At 41.3% G+C, this 20842-nt stretch overlaps 2 protein-coding genes across 2 annotated transcripts; one reads left to right on the plus strand and one right to left on the minus strand.

Moving 5' to 3' along the window:
- Positions 1 to 1413: 1413 nt before the first annotated feature.
- On the plus strand, positions 1414 to 3025 carry si:ch211-39i2.2 (uncharacterized protein LOC449866 homolog). The gene is made up of 2 exons (XM_031751485.2): positions 1414 to 1677; positions 2236 to 3025. Exons 1-2 carry the CDS (start codon positions 1512 to 1514, stop codon positions 2676 to 2678), a joined length of 609 nt encoding a protein of 202 aa, XP_031607345.1. The 5' UTR covers positions 1414 to 1511; the 3' UTR covers positions 2679 to 3025.
- Positions 3026 to 3250: 225 nt separating this feature from the next.
- On the minus strand, positions 3251 to 19353 carry brd8b (bromodomain containing 8b). Its single transcript, XM_031751484.2, has 18 exons — positions 19275 to 19353; positions 17442 to 17538; positions 16788 to 16857; positions 16592 to 16641; positions 16354 to 16476; positions 16185 to 16265; positions 15842 to 15906; positions 14681 to 14850; positions 14215 to 14406; positions 13728 to 13821; positions 13182 to 13324; positions 11470 to 11905; positions 11345 to 11382; positions 11060 to 11259; positions 10667 to 10759; positions 10274 to 10342; positions 9870 to 10155; positions 3251 to 4710 (listed from the first exon to the last, which is right to left on the minus strand). The coding sequence occupies exons 1-18, from the start codon at positions 19291 to 19293 to the stop codon at positions 4651 to 4653; spliced, it is 2286 nt and encodes a 761-aa protein (XP_031607344.2). The 5' UTR covers positions 19294 to 19353; the 3' UTR covers positions 3251 to 4650.
- Positions 19354 to 20842: the final 1489 nt, after the last annotated feature.

Raw genomic sequence — 20842 nt, forward strand, 5'->3', positions numbered from 1 at the left:
ATGATTTATGACGGCACCATGTCTGGACTTGAAAACAACACTCGGGAGATTCAGAGGAATCTTATGTACAGTTATACTTTTTTATAAAGTTAGATGTATTGCTTAAACTTTTGGATCTGCAGCCACTTTTAGATAAATTCATGAGAACAAGCCAAAGCCAGAAGCCCAGATGTGTTAAATATGTATCTGACAAAAAAGGTAATTTTACTGCATATGAATAATAAACTACCACAAACCTATTAGCCCAATGGAAAATTTCTGTGTGAAAAGCTGATGTGGTATTCAACTTGATACCACAAACACCCACTGTACTGACCTATATTTTTGTCACAGGCTAGTATATTTCCATGGCAGCCTGTATGCCATGTTCATTTATTAGTAGTTTTTTTAGTACTAGTAGTTTTTTAAATCAGGTATTTAGAGCCTTCATTTACAGACACGTGCTACTACAAATATTCCACTACAAATAAAAGTCCTGGAGAATAACTGAAGAAAAATGAACTTTGTGTGTTATAGTATTCTACATTATATGAATTAAAATTTTATATACATTAAATGTTACTTCCCATATGGTTTTCTGGAAAAATAGGGAAATATGAATAATGTGGAAAATCCAAATATTCTCTGTTTTGATCTTGAGTTTTCAAAAATCGTGAATGAACTGACTGTAAAACTTATTCAGCTTATTTACTATAATGAATGGTTCCCTGCACACTATTTTTATTTATTTTTTTAATTATTTGCTACTTGAAAAAATATAAATTTACAAACCTTTTTCCAGGAAATCTAAAACTTTCGTACATTACAGGGTCATAAAAATAAATGTTAGAAATGTCATAAAATGTTTTAAGAAAATACTCTTAAAGTGTGTGGGAGTAGAGTTAAATAAACACAAATGCATCAAAAATGGAATGTTTTTCATAAGGTAAACTGAAAAGGAAATGAAATTCAAAAACAATAAAAAACAAAGGTTAAAATGGGTAGTAAAAACAAAATGTTGATTTAAGTCATTTCATTAATTTTGTACATTATTTGCTATATATTGGTGTTTTTAATGTCATAATGTGTCAAATGTGTCATTTATCTTTTTTTAATCTATTTAATCTGTTTTTAATATTATTTTGCAGGCTGTTAAGTGCAACTTTCATAAATATATAGAGTTAAAAACAATAGACGGTTTACAAGGCACAAAAATATTACAAGGTAGGACAATACATAAGTAAATATCTTCATTTTTTAATTAATAATAAAACTAAATATTACAAATAATACTGAGCTTTTACATCAACTTTCTGCAATCTCCTCGCGCGTTGCGTGATCCGGAAATTTCTGGCTCAATCCACCAAGCTCCGCCCACACGTGCGAGAGCTCAGCTGACGCAACCGAGAGCTCGGGTATAAAACCTCCGCGCTCATAGCCGACAGCCGCTCAGCTCAACCAAGTCGATACATGGAGAAGACACAGACCAGACGCTCGGAGGAGACACCGGTGCTTCACAAACAGGACTCAGGATGGTCTATAGCTCGGCTCTGGTCTTTGGACACCTCTTGTCGGAGGAAGAAAACGTAGAGATGATGGGAAAGTGCTTTTGTCAGTTAAAGACAACTGGACAAAAGATGAGTTCATCCCGGCGGGGAAGCGTCGAGAGTTACGAAGAAAGCGAGAGCATTTCATCCTGTAAGTTGTTCATAAAGTTAGTTTTGTTGTTGTTGTTAATATACTTTTATCCATTTAAAAAAACAAAACAAAACGAAGGTTCCTCCTTAAGTACTCCTGATCTAAGGACTGCTCTCTCTCTGGCTGGCAGAGCCTTTAAACACAGCTAATGCTATTTAAACATCAATGGTCCAAAGTAAACCTTGGAACCGGTTGGAAGTAGAACTAAAACTTGGCGGAAGAACAATGGGGCATTGAACTGGCAGTGCTCGTTCACGGGACACTCGTCTGATGCAAGTCCTTCAGCTTTTGGATCAGCTGATCACTTGCTGAGCTTTTCACAGCGCTTCCTTGTTCGCTGCTGATGCAAAGCCTTTATTCTGGTGACTTTATTAAGTGCAGCTTTCGCAAGAAAACTATCACGTGATTAAAATCTGTCCAAAGTGAATTGATTCAAGAGTCTGACACTCAACGTTACTAGAGTAGAGAAAAGTAGGGACCCTTTGGCGTGGATATTATACTCTAATGAGATGGTGTGACTTGTTTCTCATTCTGACACTGCTTTGTCTCTTTATTCAGTTGCTGACCTGGACGCTGGTCTGGAGCACGAACAGCGGCTTTTCCAGCAGGTTGTGACTCAGCAGATGGAGCGTCGCCTCACTGAGGCCAAGGCTTCCATCCTCAACTGCCAGGTGCTGCTGCTGCCTCACCACATGACCACCAGGATTAGCCAGGATGTGGTGCGTGCCTCTGCTGATGAGCCCTGTGGGCTCCGGGGAGCCTCCATCAAGCTCTACATCGATGGCAAAGACGGCCTTAAGTACACTGGGAGCATCTTCCCCGATTCGAGCGTCACGCCGACTTTCGAGCTGTCTGTGGTCTTCAAGGCAGAAAGTGACGGCTGGCCGTCATTCAAGAACATCTTCGATGCCAACAAAGTTTTGAAGCTGAGACCAGAGTACCGGCTGGTCAAGAGGAAGCTCTACTCCTCTGCCAGCCCGGTTGTTCACGACTTCAACTAGGGGTGAAGATGAGACGCTAAACCATTATCCGTGTGTGGTTTTAACCGTCAGCTACATGTAGTCTGCCGTGCACTGGAACCTGATTGCCTTACTGTAGTTTTTAAAGTGAGTTATTTATTTTTCTGTATGAAACTCTGACAGGAGGCCTGCTGTATTTTTTTTCTTATTTTATATTTATTTTTTCCCCCTTTCCTCTATTCTGTAGTCGGTGACAGTATTTTTGCACTAGTATTTGAATGTAAAGTGTGTACACTGGAATCGTGTCAGTACCAGGATTGGGCAGGTCTCTTTCCTGAAAGATGCTTTTTAATATACAGAATGCGAAATAAACTCTTTGCACAACTTCAGTGCTGTGTTTGCATGTTTCTTTTAAACACTGGGATCACACAGACCCTGTGATGCCATTATAATTATAGAACCATTTACAGGTAATAGAAACTGTTAGTAATCCCATTCCCGATTACAATAAGCCTGAGGGCACAAAATGCAGTTACCAGGAAACTCTGTTCCCACAGAATGAATTCCCCTTGTCAGGTTAATAATTACTCAAGAAATTCAAAGTGAAATGCTGCTTAAATCCCCAAACTGACCCTTACACATTTGGATCAAATCTTTATTAACAAATTTACACAAACGTATCAGCTACCCAAACACAACTACATGAACCTTTTCCAGTACAAAACTTCACTCCTTGACACGCATTACAAAAACATTTCCTGTGCTCTATACACAGCACACAGCCTAAATAAGTGGCAATGATTCAGCAACAAACTGTTAAAGCCCATTAAATAACAGCTGTTTTTTCACAAACCACTGGTTTTTAAAGCTGCTTCCTGTCTTCAAGGGCAACTTTAGGCCTTAGTGTATTTCCTAGTATAAGGGCTTTAACATTTGAGGTCAACCTAATTAAATAACTGCAAGAGCCGGGTAATGTTTTGAAAGCCTCTTTTTGGTGCTGCCGATACCTCGGGTTAAGAGCTTGTTGCCAAACATCAGTGGCAGCCCTGCTCAGTGTTGAGAGTCAAAGTGTTACTGAGTTTCCTGCTTCTGTGATATAAGTTTAACCTGTGGCTGAATTTTATATATATATATATATATATATATATATATATATATATATATATATATATATATATATATATATATATATATATATATATATATATTACCCTTATTATCAATTGTACTCAGAAGTACGATCAGTAGAAAAGTGAAAAATCTGCAGTTTAATGGGCTGAAACATGCACTGGTATACACTGGCCAACAGATTGAATCAAATCAATTAAATTACTATTAATAGAAGACACAAACCACAATTTTGCAACCAAAAAAAAAATCAGAAATCTATTTTATGAAATATTTTAAGTAACTCTTATTTTACCATTATGCTTTAGAAGTGGTCAAACTAATAGATTTCTTAGCTCGGGGTGGTGTCAGCCCAACATGCGGCGCTAGAAGACTCGCTTTGAATTTGTGGAACTATACATCATGGTTGCTCATGTGGCCATCTTCGTTGTTGACGTCTGTTCAGCCCAAAGGGACTGAGCATAATCGGGTGCAGGACGTACGCACGACTCAAAGTGATCAAACCTGCCAAGTAGAACTGGCCCGTTTCCATCTGATCCCAAACAAACTGTTGCTGGTGAAAGTATTGTTCTCTATCACAAAGTCCTTGTTGTGTTGCAGCAGGGGCAAATTATGACCCCGCTACCCGTGCTGGTGAAATGATTCTTGGGAAAATTGGTGCAACATCCCATGGCGCCCCATGAATGGGAGAGGAGGAAACGCTGTGCAGCTCTCTCAGACACACAGACACACACACACTTATGTACCTTAGCATAGGTGTGTGTGTGTGTGTGCACACAAAAACCAGGCACATGGAGACGGCACAGTCCTCTTCAGAAAACGACCAAAGTGACCAGAAAGCAATCAGCTGCAACATTCGAAGAGCAGCTCTCAGCCCCCTCTTGCACTACTTCTTCATCTTGAGGTCGGCCTCCATGGCACTTCGCCGCCCCCTAGTGCCTCCATCCTGCAGCAGAGACACAAAGAAACGTGGCAGAAGAGAAAGAGAGCGCTTAACGTAAGGGTGTACAGGTCAAAGGTCAGGGAGGCCCTGTGGCAGGCCTCCTTGTGTCATTGAGCTCCGCACAAAAACACAGCACAGTCCACCCTGGAAGGCATCGTTCCCCAAATGATGAACAGAAAAAATAATCATGAGCAAAATAAAAAGAAAACAAGGAGAAAAGAAACTGGAACATGCAGAGATGCTAACGCACATTAACGGAAAAACACAGGAAACTGGCATTAACCGAAGGTCGACGGAAGCTTGGGTGATGAAAGTTACCTGTGTGTGTGAACGTGTGAATGCGGGATGGGAAAAATTGTGTGCAAACAGAAATGTAAACGTTTATGAGGGTGATACAGACAGTATTTTCAAAGATATATGAGAGTGTCTGTTTGTGTGTGTGTGGTGAGAGAAACTGCAAGGAAGAGGAAGAAGAAGTCTTTCATTTCTATATCATCTGTATGGCACATCTGTAGAGCACAGGATGGGCGTAGGCTCACGACCCATCTCTTCTGCATTTAATCACTTCTACACTTCTGAGTAGTTGACACCACTTTAATAACTCAGCGGTTTAGAGCAACAATGTCTTTGATTCTGCCATCGTAAGTTTTGGAAAACCTGACTGATTAGATTGGATCGCCACTATGAGGAGTGGAGGTTGTTTCAACATGCTGTATATAAAAGATGGTCATTTTTACATTAACCACTTGTTTACAAACAACCACTGTGAAGCAATCTGATATTCTTATATCAGCATTTTGTGACACATAAAACCCAAACAATTTCCTCACATTTGCTATGTGTCGTATGTTTCTAATTGTCTAAATCAGCTGGTTGTTGTTTTGTGGTGCTTTGAGCATGCCCTCTGGTGGACAAACTATGTAACATTCACACTCAAGGCTGTAGGGCGTTTCTCCCATATAGTTTTAAATCTTAATTTATCAGCCAATAAAAATACACAAAAAAAGAATAACCATCCTGCGGGCAGTGCACCAAGTTACAAGCTAAAACTAAAGCTGCTTCCATAAAACTGCATCACAGAAATACCTACTTATAAATACTATGTTAAAAACTGAAGCTAATTTTATGGATAATTTAATTAAAAGACTCTAAAGGGCACCAACACTATAAATGCAGATGACTTGAATTATCCATGCTGAGGCCTAACAGAGACCAAGCTGCTACAGTCGTCTCTGCTGGCGACTAGCTGTCTATCAAAGGGTCCACACCCACTTTTATTTAAAAACAAAAAGACAAAAACAGTCTTTCGGACAGGGGAAATATTATATCACAGACACCAAAAATATTTTTTCTATTGGGCTGAAAAGTGATATCTGATTATCTGATGTAGAGCTGGTTATTTTAACATGGGAGTCTATGAGGATTGACTCACTTTTAAAGCCAGTCTCAAGTGGCTCTTAAAAGAACTGAAGGTTTTGTTTCTTTCCCCATTCATTTTTGAGAGCCAGAGGATGTTGCTTGGTTATTTAACATCTGATTTTATATTTGTTTTTTATTTTATTGAGTATTTCCCACCAGTCTGAAGTGCGAGTGACTAACTTCAACTAAATTGGCCCGTTTAGGTTTGTAATATAGTTTGGAAGCTGAATTTTGCTCCTATCAATCTATAGTTTTTAGATTTTAGGCTTAGAAACGGGCTTTTCTCATGCAATTAGCAAAAGTGTTCCACTGATCTTGTTTAGATGCACATATCTAAAGGGGAAGTGTTTCATTGTTACTGCAGAGTGGCACTTTTGTTTCTGACCGGTGGTATTAGTCCACCTTTAATGGCTTTTATGGCATCTTGAATCCTTAATGTCCTCTAAAGCTGCTTCAGTAGAAATAAAGAGAAAGATCAGAGGTACAGACAGGTGTGTGCAGTGTGTAACACTGTGGATGTGTGTAAATGTTAGCTTTGAGACAAGCGTGTACGGAGCGTGGCCTGGCTCTGGTGAAACTTGAGCGAGAACCTGAATACTTACAAAAAGAGAGAGAAGGAAAGCAGGAGAGGCCATTGGGACACTGTCCTGTAGGAGGACAAACATCGGAGTGAGAAAGAGAGAGAAAGCACACACAGGCGTGAGAAAGCAAGTTTCATACAAGTCTGCGTCAAACACAGAGACACGCTCAGGAGATGGGGGTCCTGTTGACTTCAGAGCTGCACACAAACGCACATTTCTAAACAACATCAAGACACACATACAGTCTCTGAATGCAGACTGGAAATATTAAGACTCATGGAGATGAAAAGCGTACACAAGCAGGCACAAACAGAAGCAACACACAGAGGTGTGAGGACCTCTCACAAGCACCGTATCACTGTTTGCACAACTTGTTAAAGTTCTAAAATGGAGAAGTTGGACTTTGCTGTGTAGCAGTCAAACAAAACACTAAAAGTTTACTACGTCTGTAGAAATATTTGTTAAATATATTCTGCAAAATGTATCTTTATGTGTGGACTTTGCAAGAAAACATGACATCTTCCCAAAATGTCTTGTCTGAATGTTTCAAATTTCCATCATATCCTATTAGACACACACTCACGCGTTGAAACAGGAGAAAGCAGGGTGCAGATAAAAGATGGATGTAGCCACTGTGACAACTGTGAATGCCACGCCCAGTTGTAAAGCCTCGAGTGGAGCTTTTACGGTGTCATTTTATTATTTTGAAATCAAACATGACGAGCGAGTAGGGATGGGTATCGTTTAGGTTTTATCCGATACCGGTGCCAAACCGGTACTTTTGAAACGGTGCCGGTGCTTAAACGGTGCTCAAACCGGTGCTTAAAGAATGGAGAACACAAAATTGGTCCAAAAACCTCTCATGTTCAGCTGTTTTTTTTGTAAAAAGATAACAATGTTAGCCTTTTCTGCAGCTATAGGGCATATATGTTCTCACTCTTGGCTGGAAGCAGTGCTTAAACAATGGAAAAAACACAAACTTTGTCCAAAAACCTCTCATGTTTAACTGTTTTCCACTTTTCTTTGGTCATTTTAGCCTTTTGGCCAGGGTGAAGGGAGTATCTGCCATCAAACAAGAAGACAGCCGCATGTAACTACGACGGTGTTTGCTAGTTCACCTTACATGCATTAATTTAATAACGTGGTTAGCATACTCAACGTTAATTACACACGAACAACATGAAGCTACTCACGCAGAGAAGAACGGCTGCTGCTGCCATCATCATCCGTCATCATTTCTGCTATGCTGACAGGGCTAGGGGCCAGGACTCTACTCTTTTGGGGGGATGTTGCTAACTCCGGGTCCGCTAACAGGCACCACACCCGCAGTAGATGTGCACGGTGTGAGGTCTCGCAACAAGCTATCAAACACGGCAAATTTCTCGGCTTTAAAAAAAACCCGCTATGCGTCGCCAGGTGTTTCATCAGATTTGAGGTGTTACCTCCTTTGACAGTATCACAGTATCAGCTTAAAGCACTTGTTGCAGGCTGCTGAGTTTGCACCTTTTGCTGTGAAGTACAGCCAGACTTTTGACCTCTTCGCCTTGGGCATTTTTAATCTGTAGCTCTGCTCTGAAAGAACGTACGTACCTGGCCCCGCCTACTATCCTCGGAAACGTAAAATGATTGGCTAGAATTGGCTCAGGAAAAAAAAAAGCACCGAAATAAAGCACCGAAATGTGCGCTGCTTTTCGGTCTGGTTACTACCGTTTATGTCAGAACCGGTGCCATCATGGCACCGGACACCGGTACCCATCCCTACGAGCGAGGATTGGATCTGACTGAGACATTCAGGGACGCTGCGTGCTACGCTACAGCTTTATCCTGTGTTTCAGTCTTTCATAAAATGAACCTCATGTTTTATTAAGACAGTCATCAGTTTACTGAGGTAATAGATCAAAGCAGCTGAAGTGTCATTTTTCCACAGACAACCTTTTGTCACCCCCTGCTGGCGATAAGAAGAAATTAATGTTTAAGGCACTTCCACAATGACTCCATGTTTGAGGACAAGAGTGGAAGAAAATGGTTAGCTAGAATTAAGTTACATCCATTTTTTATATGCAATGTAAAATAATACATACACGCACACACAAACACACAAAAACACTGTAGGAGATGCAGAGAGAGAGAAACAGGAAACAGAGCAGAGGGTCAGAGATAGACTAGAGAGACAGCAGAGGTGCAGCCAGCATGCAGGATCTGAATCAGCTGGGAAGTCAAGATTAAGAAAGTGCACTTAGAGCAATTAGAGCAGACAGTGCTGTGTAACAAAGTGAGCATGCCTAACTTGTATGATGCGCATCAGTGCCGACCCTTTAATACATCGGCACTCTTAACTCCTTGTGTCCTAATTGCACCACTGGTTTCTGGTACTTCACACCACACTGACACAGTACAGCAGCATCGCTCTTAGATCGTAATGTGGAGACAGGGTGAAGTGTATCGAGGTCAATTCTTCAATGTCGAATTAATTTCTTTTAGAGAACTAGTCCATTTGTCATATTCTATGTGACATAAATAAGAACTACACTGACTGCATGGTCACTTAAATGTGTGTTGAACCCACAGCTACCTCAGGTTTCATATGCTGACAGTAAATAAAACAGCATGTCTGTCTGTGACATTTCACAGAACATAACTAACACATCCAGAACATTTAATGATTCGACTATTTATGTGTTTCTTCCACATAAGCGTGTATTTTCATCCAGTTTTGAAATGACTGCCAACTGCAGCATGATGGCACATTGAAATTATGGTTCTGATATACCAAACAGATTTATCTACACCAATATAAAACTTTATGACTCCATAAACTGGAAGTGTTATCTGTGGTTTACAAGAAACAGCCCAGTTCTGGGACTGTGCACTTCCTGTAAATAATTAAAATGCATTAAACTTAGATTAGATTTCTCCACCTTCTCTTGGAGGCGGGCAGAGCGACTGTTTGCAGTAGCTTTGCAGGGATCATAAAACTCTAAATACCTGGAAGAACATTTATTGCACCAACCTAACAGGAGTCACAGCACTCAATGTTGGAGAGAGGCAAGAGTTTACAGTGTAGTTACAAAACATCAGCACTGGCATGTGGGGAAACTTTCTTTTGCTTTTAATAAAGAACTCTGCTTCATCACAATCAGACTTGTCTGCTGCTCAACCCACCTTCTCGGCTGGCTCTCCTGGTTTACGATTTCCCTCCCTGCCTCGGAGGCTTTTGGCAGAGATGGCGCTCTCTGAGGTCTGCATGATGAGCTGGGTGGCCAGGAACTGCTGGACGTGCTCCAGGACGTCGCGCTGCATCTCCAGCGCCATGTGGTACACGTCGTGGTCCGACGAGTTGTACATGACGGCATTCTGAAACATCAGCATGATGTCGCGCTGGAACTCAGCGGTGGTACGGATAACACCGGACTCGATGTTCTTCTTTATGGCCGACAGGTCCATGGGTCTGCAGCAAGAAAGCAGCAGCAGTTAGTTTGTTTTGGTACTTTAGTTGAACAGCTAGGCTGCAATGATTTTTAGCTGAGCTTGTTTCAAAAATAAAGGGTGTGTGTGTGTGGTCTGACCTGTGTACAATGCTGTGGTAACCTGGGGCGATGTCATCTGACACAGGCTGTAGGAAGACGCTGGCGTACCTGAGAAACACAACATTAGCAAAAGTAAAACACCTGTCTCCTCTCAACAGCGTGACCCGGGTTAATCTGTAGGATTTAAACGAGTCTCCAACTTCTTTAACTGACTGGAAAAAGTCAAATGGTTTCATGCAAATGCACTGCAGAATGTACAACAATGCAGTTACTCATTCAATCACACCAGCTCAAGACAAACAGCTGGAAACTGATGAAACTCACAATAATAAGACAAAAAACAAAAAAAAAATCCAATGAAATTGATTTGAACTTACTGACCAAAAAAAACAATTGAACAATTTATTGTTGAGCTCTGGTACAAAGCTCTACCTGTGATTGGCTGCAGCTCTCCACACCAGCATAATGGCTTTCTTCCAGATCTTCTGCGCCTGGACCGCCTCCTGGTCTTCGCCACATGTAGAGCTGACGCAGAGAAAGAAGAGAGAGGAAGTCGGGGCAGAGTGAAGAGAGGATTGTCCAGAGCAAGCAGAGGGGATTAGAGACAAAAGCATATACAGTTAGTCTGCTTAGCTCAATGAAAATGCCGTCTAAGTTTGATCCATTTTCAAAGAAAGATTTCCCCTAATATTTTTGTTTACAAAAATAGCAGGGGTTATTTCAGGAGAAACAGAATCCTGGTTTTACTATTACTGGTAAAAATAGGGACAGGGTGAATATTTTTGTCTATTCCCCTTCTGGAAGAATAAGCACCTGGACACTTACAGCTGGGAAGAAGAGGCCGGGCTGCTGGCCAGTGAATCAGCAGTGTAGCGCTGGGAGGGCGGGCCGTATCCATCCTCACTCTCACTTGCTGCCCGATCCACCTCAGATAAATATGGACCCTCCCCCTCTCCACACTCATCCTTCAGCTCCATTGCTTCTTCGGGGTCGCCCTCGCTCCCTGCCTCCTCCTCCTTCACCTCCTGGATTCAAGCACACGGAGTAAAATAACGGTTATTCTTGTTAACATATGCCGTCCACACATGTACGCAGCCTTAAATGTGTTACCTTGGACTCTTTCCCGGACACAGAGCTGTCCTCAGAGTCTGTGGGACAGAAACGAGGAGAGAATTAGAAACAGATCTGTGTGAGCATTTCCACTGTGGGTATAGATCGGTGTGCAATCCACCCACCTAAGCAAGGTGGGTTGGGTTCAGGCTGACTCCACTCCTCTCCTTCACTCTTCACTGTAGCTTCAGTGACTTCTTTGACCACGGGCCCCTCCTCTGCGACTTCACTTGCTGCTACACCATCATCAGAGGTGACAGAAGAAGTGACATCACTTCCTGTCACCTCAGGTCCTTCATAGTTTCCCTTAAGCGGTTCTTCCCTTTTAGTATCTGGCTGGTTTTGTGTCTCCTGGCTGGCAGGTGTCGGGGCTAATGTTGCAGCCATATCCTGAGGTGTCTGTGGGGGCGCTGACTCTTGGATGGTGGATGTGGGCTCTGAAGCTTTTAGCTCCTGCGTCTCCCAGGGGCCAGGGAGGGTGTGACCTTCTGACACGGCCTCTTCGCACAGAGAGAGAGCTGCTTCCACCGCAGCTGCATCCAAAGCCACAGGGTCATCGTCCTGGGATGATGATTAAAAAGATAAATCATTATGTTGTTTCAGTGTTTCCCCACACATGAACTTTACATGGGGGAGCCAGGTTAGTGAAACAGCAGGTATTACACCTGCTGACTCTCAGAGCAGCAATGAAGTGTCTCCAATTAAAAAACAACAACAAACAAAAAACAAGAGGAGTTCTTAACCTTAAGCTAACCCCCAACCTACCAAAACCACCAGGGATAACTCTTCCTCCTGACCTGTCAGACACAGGTGACCTTACTGGGATCACTAGGCTTCCAGTAAGGCTCTCATACTGGAAGGAGTTCATTGACCACACTAAGGTTGTGATCCTTACATCATGGGCCACATCCAGCTTACTTTGATCTTGAGACAGCTGTGAAACTCACCTTCTGAGATGTCTTAATATTTGAAAAGGAAATGCAATTTCAACAGCATGTCTTAGTGTGATAAAGAAACGCTGATGTAGCAAATGAGAGAAATGTATTAACATGAGTCTTTGGGTTTAAATTGAAAAAAAAATAAATGTGTAAAATTCCAGGAAGTTCTGGCAAAGTTTTTGTTAATTCACAGAAAATATTTTTTAACTGTGGAACCACTAAAAACCACAGAAACCTCTACAGTGAAAACACAGGAACTTTTCTCTTATGTAATTGCTTAGCTGTTACTTAAGGGTGTAAATTAAATAAGGCCTCTTTAATTTACGCCCTCCTTCACATTTTCCAAAACTGTCCAGTGGGCCGGACTGGAGTCTTTACCTGGCTGATTTTAGCCTGCAGACTTTATGTTTGGCACCGGCTCTAGGGGTTGGGTGGGCCAAGTGAATTTTGAGATTTATTTTACATTTCTCCATGCATCCAAAGGAATAAAGAAACCAATTTACTACTGGAAAAATCCCCTTTTTCTTATTTTGAAAATTCAGTTGCTGTTAACAAGCTGGTGTCAGTCCTTCCTGTCTAGTGCTCTCCTATAGGCAGTCTGTTCAGGTTTCTGCTGTGGTAATCCTCAGTGTAATTATGCCATCTACAGGCAGGCCTTGTTCTGCTCTAGATTCTTTAGGACCACTCTTAGATAAATGTTTAGTCCAAGTCTGACAATGGGAACAAAATATGGCAAATTTCATTCTTTGTTTTCCAATTAACACTAAATATTTTCTAAATCATATTTTCTTTGTATTACTTTGTTTTCAGTGTCATTACCTTAATCAACGACTAAAATACTTGATATTAAACCTACAAAATAAACTTTGCTCCTAATGCAGCCCCTACACAGTATGTACCTTCTCCTCTATGATGGCAATGATGTCTCCCACTGTCTCCAGGTCCAGTTCATCACCAATGTAAGACACAGCCACGAGGTCTTCTTCTACTAATCCCGTGTCCTCACCGAGCTCTGCCTTCACTGCGGCCTCTGCTTCCCCCTCTGAAATATAAACAGCCAGAAAAAATTCATAATGCATCTTGTTGAACAGTGACACAACTCTGTAACTTCATTTTCTGTTGGAATGAAGTCGTCTGGGGGACGTGTGACTTTATTTAGAAATCGACTGTAGAAAAACAAAAGGAAAAAAAGGAGGAGAGACATGCAACAACGTTCCCCCAGATACAAAGACATTTAGTGTTACTTTGAACATGCTCTGTCTGTCTTAATTACAAGTAATCAGGAGTCACGATGCCCAGTTAGGTTTTGTTTACAACTTTTGCTTTTTCAAAATCAGGACATTTTTAGGAGCCCCATGAATGCCATTATTTCCCAGGACAGCAACCAGGCAAGCTGTAAAGAAAGCAGGTCCTGTGTAATGTGACACTTAGTTAGGTGTGTTTACCTGTGATGATGTCATGACCAGGTGGTAAGGCAGTGGCTGCCGTAGCAGTCTGTATGCCATTAGTTAGGCTTCCAGTTGAGTCGCCCTCTGCAACCTGACATCAGAAAAAACACAACAACAACAAAAACACCAAAGTGAGGTTTAATAAAAAATATCAGAGCATAAAAGAAGATTTAAAAGAATACTGATGTTAGAATATCACAGTAAGGTTTTACAGCCCTAAAACACTGAGTGGATTAACTCCTAGTTTCATTCTTTGAATGTTAGTATTAGAATAGGTATCAAAACTCAGTGGCTTAGCCAGGAATGTAAAAATACTCCAAATCTATTTGCACTTTACAGATGCATTTAAATTATTTGGTTTCACACATTGCTGGTTTTAAGGTCTTTTACAGAACTGAATCTAAAGCCTTTGAGCGAGACTCGTAGCTTTCATTGTAATCACATCGTTTCTGGATGTTATGAGCCATGCTAAGTTGCCTCTCACCAGGCGAGGGCTGGCTGAGATGAGGTTGCCTTTTTTCAGCAGTTCTGACAGTAGAGGTGAGGGTGGCGGTGTGGCCTTCTGGGCTAGGAGCCTTTTCTGTGGAGAGTCATCTACTAGAGCAGCGAGTCCACCATCTTTGGGCCCAGGTCCTGGAGGGTCTGCTGCTGGCAGAAACACTCCTACCCCCTGAGCCTGACAGACAGCAGAGAAGTCATTGAGAGGGAGCAAGATGATCTTATTCCTCTGACTTGAAATGACGTAAAAACTATAAACATATACTCATGTTTAATGTTACTGTAGACGTCTCTATATTCACTGCAGTGAAGCATGGTTAATGTTGCTGTGAGCTTGGCTGAAATTCATCTCTTAACAGAAAACTGGGACTCTTATAAACTAATTTCCCTTCACCATTATTCTTCTATCCTGTGAGCTAAACAAGTATATATGGCAAACTAAGTGTTCTTACAACTGAGTGGGTGGTGGTTGTATCTTCTGAGACACCAGCTCCTGTATCCATGGGTGGAGTGGGCGCTGAAGAGTCAGTCTGAGAATCCAGCGTTGGCGGGCTGGCACCCAGGGGAGACCGTACAGTCACACTGGGCAGACGCTTGGGTGTGTTTTTCACTGCCTGGCGAGCTGCGATACAGACAGAAGACCAGAGAAGAGGTGAGCATGAATATTTCCGAACTCTCCTTAAAAAAAAATCTGAAAAAAAAAAAAGCAGCAGAGAAATCCTGAGCTTCATGTGAGAGGATCGTCATTCCAACCCCAGCACTTGAGTGAAAGACGCTCTTGTCTTAAGAAAAGCTGAGAAACATTCCAAGAAGGACGAGAAGTTGCACTCGACACTGCAAAATGCATAAATGCATATAATTCCTGCTGTATTACCTCCTCTCAGCTGATTCTGATCTCACATCTATGTTACCCCTAAGGTTTTTATTAAGCTTCCCGGCCCTTCCTAAAAATATCAAACTATAAAACACCGCAAGGAATTTTTCTACTTCATCTTCCATGATACTCGGTTTGCAAATGGTCTATCCAGTATTTTTAAAACGTTTCTATCCAACAACCTCAAATAGCCATAAAATGTAGAGTGCAATAGTCCATGAGAAATAAAATGGCTGGCCTCTCATCATTTTTAATAGTGCTATTGTTTTCAGACATCCTAATTCCTGATTCCCTTCTAGTATTATCCACATAGCCAAAACCACAAGGGCTTTTCAACAGGTCAGCTACATGTGTGGGCCAACACGAGGTTCGACCTGTGATTTGAATCTTCCTGGTTGTATGTGGATGTGAGAGATGGTCGTCTTTAATCTTAGCATTAGAGTTCGTGCCAATAAGGGAAATCTTTATGCTAAAAAAAAGTGTAGGTACAAGATGAAGTTCTACCTTTATAAATCTGTCCCTTAGATTACCAAGATCACAGGTTTCAGCTTCATATGGGAACTTTGTTTTTATATCAAATGACTCACTCGACTTTTAATAGTATGTCATATATACTTAACTTCGAGCTCTGACAATGACAATGGCAACACCCACCACAGAGCAACAAGTTTGCAACTAATTCTTTGCCTTTTCCTAAGAAATATATGCACTTCGTAGAGTGAAAGTGAACCTAAGCTACCTTGGTACGCCATTTCTGTGGCTTTCCTCTTCTGCTCTGCTTCCTCCTCGTCCTGCTTCTTCTTTCTAGGGAAGATTTTTTTTAAAAAAAACATTGGGGAACTTCATGTATTACAGCAGCACAAGGGACAGAAGAAAAACGTGAATAAGAGATATTAGAAAACACACACACACATATATATATATATAAATAAAAGAACAGTGTAGAAAACATGTATAGTTGTTGGTTACTGGCAAACAGAGTAAAGTTCTGCTGGCAGCGTTCTGCAAGATCATTGTGTGAAACAACTATCATGGTAATCCACCCATTAGGTGAAGTACTATCCCACAGATAACATGCTTACAGTGTGATCTCTCCCCAAAGCTCTTTCAGCTGTGAGTCCATGTGACCCATCTGTATCAGATCCACCTCCTTCTTCAACTTCCTGTTGTGATTAAAACAAACAAAACAAAAAGGGGTTAAAGTTCAGATCTCAAAGCCATCAAATGTTTTCCCTTTAGGAGTTTACGTACCTGTACTGCTCTTGTGTGTCTCGTATAAGTTTTTTTAACTCTTCTATTCTCTCAGCGGTCAGCCTACGAACGATGACATCTTCAATGGTCTCGACCACCTCACCCTTCTCACCGCGCTTACGCCTGGAACAGGAAAACACAAATTTTGAGTCAACTCTCAAATTATTTTTGAAATGCATAATAATATTGTTTATTTTTTATATCTGCACACAGATGTGTGTGTGCAGATAATACTGACTTAGGGGCTTCAGTCGCTTCCAGCAGTTCTGAATATTGTGAGGCACAGTGCTGAGAAACAGAGAGCAAATTATTCTTATAGGTGAACAGAGGAGATCAATCCAACTGCAGTTACACTCAAAAGACAATGTTCCTGAAGACTTATGGAAATGAAGTGTGAGATAAATTCACAAAAGGAATATTTGTTATGCTCTCACCTTTTGTGAGAACCAGTCTGGTGGACGGCCAGGCTCTGCGAAAGGCTTGATGGCTCTACTTACACTTACCCTGGAACACAGAGAGTCTCCTCAGACTAAACTCAAGCATTAAGCAGATAATCTAACAATAACACACATTTTCAAGCATTTTAAAAATAAAATAAAACAATATTATTTTGTCCTGCGAACTGCCTTGCACTCACCTACTGCCAGTGTTTGAAACAGATTATGAGCACAGAACAAACACCATCAACGGGATCATGGTTAAGACACACAATCTGATATATTCTAGTAGGATGGTTCATTTAGACAAAAATTAGTAATTTTAGGGAAAGCACAAACTGTTTGCAAACACTGATATCTTAAAAGAAATGGTACAAAACCCTCTGAAGATAATTTTCATATAATATGGCTCGTTTTTAGGAGAACTGCAGAAAAATAGTAGTATATAATGATGTTAATACAATTACATTTATATTTACCTAACAAGACCCTTAAATCGTTTTACATATCTTCTCCTTACAGCATTTCTCCAACACATTTAAAATATGAATATGAGGTTCCATGGGCAAACTAAATCCCTCTCTCACACACACACACACACACACACACACACACACACACACAAAAGTAGCTGAGCATATTTCTTTTTACCAGTTTTGGTCTCCACTCCTCATAACAGAGGAGGCCAGGCACAATTTCTCCCTGACTGACCAGGGCTCCGTCGGCCCCACATTCAGTATCTTGTGTTCTGTTGGGGGAAAAAAAAGAAGAAGAATTTATTACATGGCTGACTGTTTTTCCTGCTACTTTGTTGCTACTAGCTAACCGAGCTACAGGGTGCCACAAGCCAGTACACTCCTAGTGTACTGGCTTGTCCCAAACCCAGATGAATAACGGAGAGGGGTGCATCAGGGAGAAGATCTGACTTAAAATCATCACCAACCCAATCATGTGGCTCATTAGTAAGATTTGCATATTGGACTGGTCAGGGGCCCACAAACTGCAAGCAGAGTCATTGATGAGTGAAGACAGATTAGAAGAAGGCCAAGGTTAGTGTGTCTAGAGTCAGTAACAGAAAAAATTTGAACGTGGAGCACAGAGCAGGGACTGGGAGAGGGAGATAGCTGACTGATTGGATATGTCCAGAGGAAAGATAATAGATATACTGAACAAAGGACACTGAAGATGGAGCAACAAGACAGAAAGAAAAGGGAAAGAACAGAGGGACAATTCATGAATGCAGTGGAGGAGGACTATGCAGAGGGTGGTGCGAAGAAGAGGATGTTAGGGTTTGGGTGAGATAGATGCAGAAGATCCACCGTGGTGACCCCTAAAAGGCACAGCTGAAAGAAGTTAACTTAAAACCTGTATTTTAGGGCAAAAGCAATGGCACAAAAAGAGCCACATAAAATATCAGACATTCCGAAACAACTCTGTTAACTTCATTCTGCCACTTAAGCTTCCATCCAAATTGCAAAAGCATCCGAGGGTAATCTCAGTAACTGAACATAAAATATATCAGTGGCGATAACCACGAGCTTCACTGATGCTGGTTCGTAATATTCAAGTAAAAAAATATTCATGTTGTAAATGGGGCTTGTGTATACGTGTAGTAGTAGTTCTGCCACATTACATTTTAACGTTATGGCTTTGTTATTACTAGCAATATTATCTGACTGCGTGTTGGCAATTTTAACTGAGTAAAATCCCAATTACCATTATTTTACCTGAGTGCTATTTTACGGTACTTTCTATCCCTGCTTACTTGGTCAAATAAAAAACAAAAAACAAAAAAAAAAACCATGTTTTAAACAAACTAGTATTTTTTTCTAAGAAGAACACTATCATCAGTCACTGATGACGAATCAGTCTCCCTTTTGTTTCAAATTCTCTGGCAGCGGACTGTCTCAGGTTTTTTAGTGGTTTGTTTTGTTTTTTTCCCGAAGTACCACATATATAACGGTCCTGTTCCCGTACAGTCAATAAAAACCGTTCAGATCGTAATATGTTAAAAACGTTATTTTACGTTTAAAAATATAAAAAACTAAGGGCAACGGCGTCAAATGAATGATTTAAAAGTCTTTCGTTATTTATCCAAGGTAGCTAGCTAATGCTACACTATTGATATTAGCTTGGGTATGCTAATATTATTATTATCACAGTAAAGCATTCCTCACGTTTACTGGGGCGTGAATATAAGTTAAAACACACAACCCTATCAAGAGACGTGTCACATACATTTCTAGAAAAAAAACATACGCATTGCTAATATTTAATTTATAGCGTTAGCTTAGCATAGTCGATTAAGGGGGACACATTCGTGAGACACACACACACAGGTAAACACGATGCAACGTTTTAGCAAGGTAAGGGGCTACAGGTTCTGGCTAAAATAATCTAGCTGCAAGGTTTGGAGTTTGTTTGCTATTACTCCTGTCTATAAATGACGAGGAAAAACAGAAAGACTTTAAATAAATTACTCACTGCCGATACCGCTCGCCATTGCTTTTGTGACGAGGCCCTGATCACAACTTCCGCCGGACAGGTTTCAACGGAACACACAGTAAAGTCAACCCGAGCGAGCGGAACAAATGGAAATTTGATTAAATAAATAAATAAACGAAGCTTTAAAAAACAGAGAGGGATACTAGGAGCTGTTTCATTACACTTAAGCAGAGCTGGGAAGTAACGAAGTGCAAATACTTCGTAACGAAGTGAGTAACGAAGTACAAATACTGTACTGTACTTACGTACAATTATCAGGTATCAGTACTTTACTTGAGTCGTTTTTTTCTGACAACTTTTTAATTATACTCCCTATATTTTTAAACAAATATCTGTACTCTGTACTCCCTACATTTTCAAAATAGGCTCATAACATTTGTTCCATACAGAGTAGTTAGACATATTCAGACACACATGCAGACCCATGCATCATGCATGGTATAGCACATAACCATGTACATTATACATGGTTCATTCAAAGATCTGCATGGGGTTATGTTAATTTTAAATTGGCCATAGATGATAATATATTGGTCTTTCACCCTGTGGTAGGATCCACCTTCAAAATGACTAAAAGCCCCAACTTACATCTTATACAATGCAAAATTCTCCTTAGAACACACTGTACAGGACAAAGGTTGTTCCAAATGGGCTTTACACACTCAAACATATGCACCTACTGCAAAGACAATTCTGCTGTTCAGAGGTTCTGGCAGAGGATATGTGAAGACTTATACACATGGTTTAGTTGCTGTATCCAAGCCTCACCTAAGCTGTGCATCTTAGGTGGCATAAGTGAACTAGATATGGAAGTAAATACATCACATATACTCCTTACTTCCTTATGCATCACTAAGAAAACACAGTTTCTGTATTAATCAAATCAATATAGAAATTTACTTCTAGATCACATTAGTCTGGAGAGAATGTCTGCCTCCAAAAAATCAACTGGGTGAATTTGTTTCTCTCTGGTCCCCACTGATCAATTCCATTACTTAGTGAGGGTGGTTGACTGTAGACTGTAGTCTTGTTTCCTTGTATGCCTTGTAGGCGGATGAGGGTGGTCTCTGGGACTATGGGTGTCCGGGGGCTTCCTGGGGCCTGGGAGCAGCATTTGCTGTTTTGGAATGTCTGGGTGTTTGCCTCAGTTGGCGGTGGGGGACTGGGGTGGGTGCTGACTAATGGTCTTGGGATGTGGGGCCTTGGGTGCTTGTGGTGGCAGGTGCTGGCCCCCAGCCAGGAGGTTGGTCTCTTCTGGGCGAGTCCAGGTGTGGGGCCTGGGACTCTGGTGCCCGGGTTGACCTGTTCTCTGCCTGGTGTCTCATGGGTGCCCCCAGCCCATTGGGTGGGGTCTACGTCCAGGTGAAGGAGCGATGCTGGTGATGAGCAGTGCAGGTGCAGATGAGCTCTACTTTGCAGCAGTACTGGGTGTTTATGTCGCGTCCTCCTCCACCATCAATTTTAACAGCACTCTAGTTTCTCATCCTGTACACTTTATACACACACCCAACACAGCACCTTCAACACTGAGTGGAGGGGGGAGGGGG

The sequence above is a fragment of the Oreochromis aureus genome, linkage group 2 (assembly GCF_013358895.1).
Source record: "Oreochromis aureus strain Israel breed Guangdong linkage group 2, ZZ_aureus, whole genome shotgun sequence".
Classification (NCBI taxonomy): domain Eukaryota; kingdom Metazoa; phylum Chordata; class Actinopteri; order Cichliformes; family Cichlidae; genus Oreochromis; species Oreochromis aureus.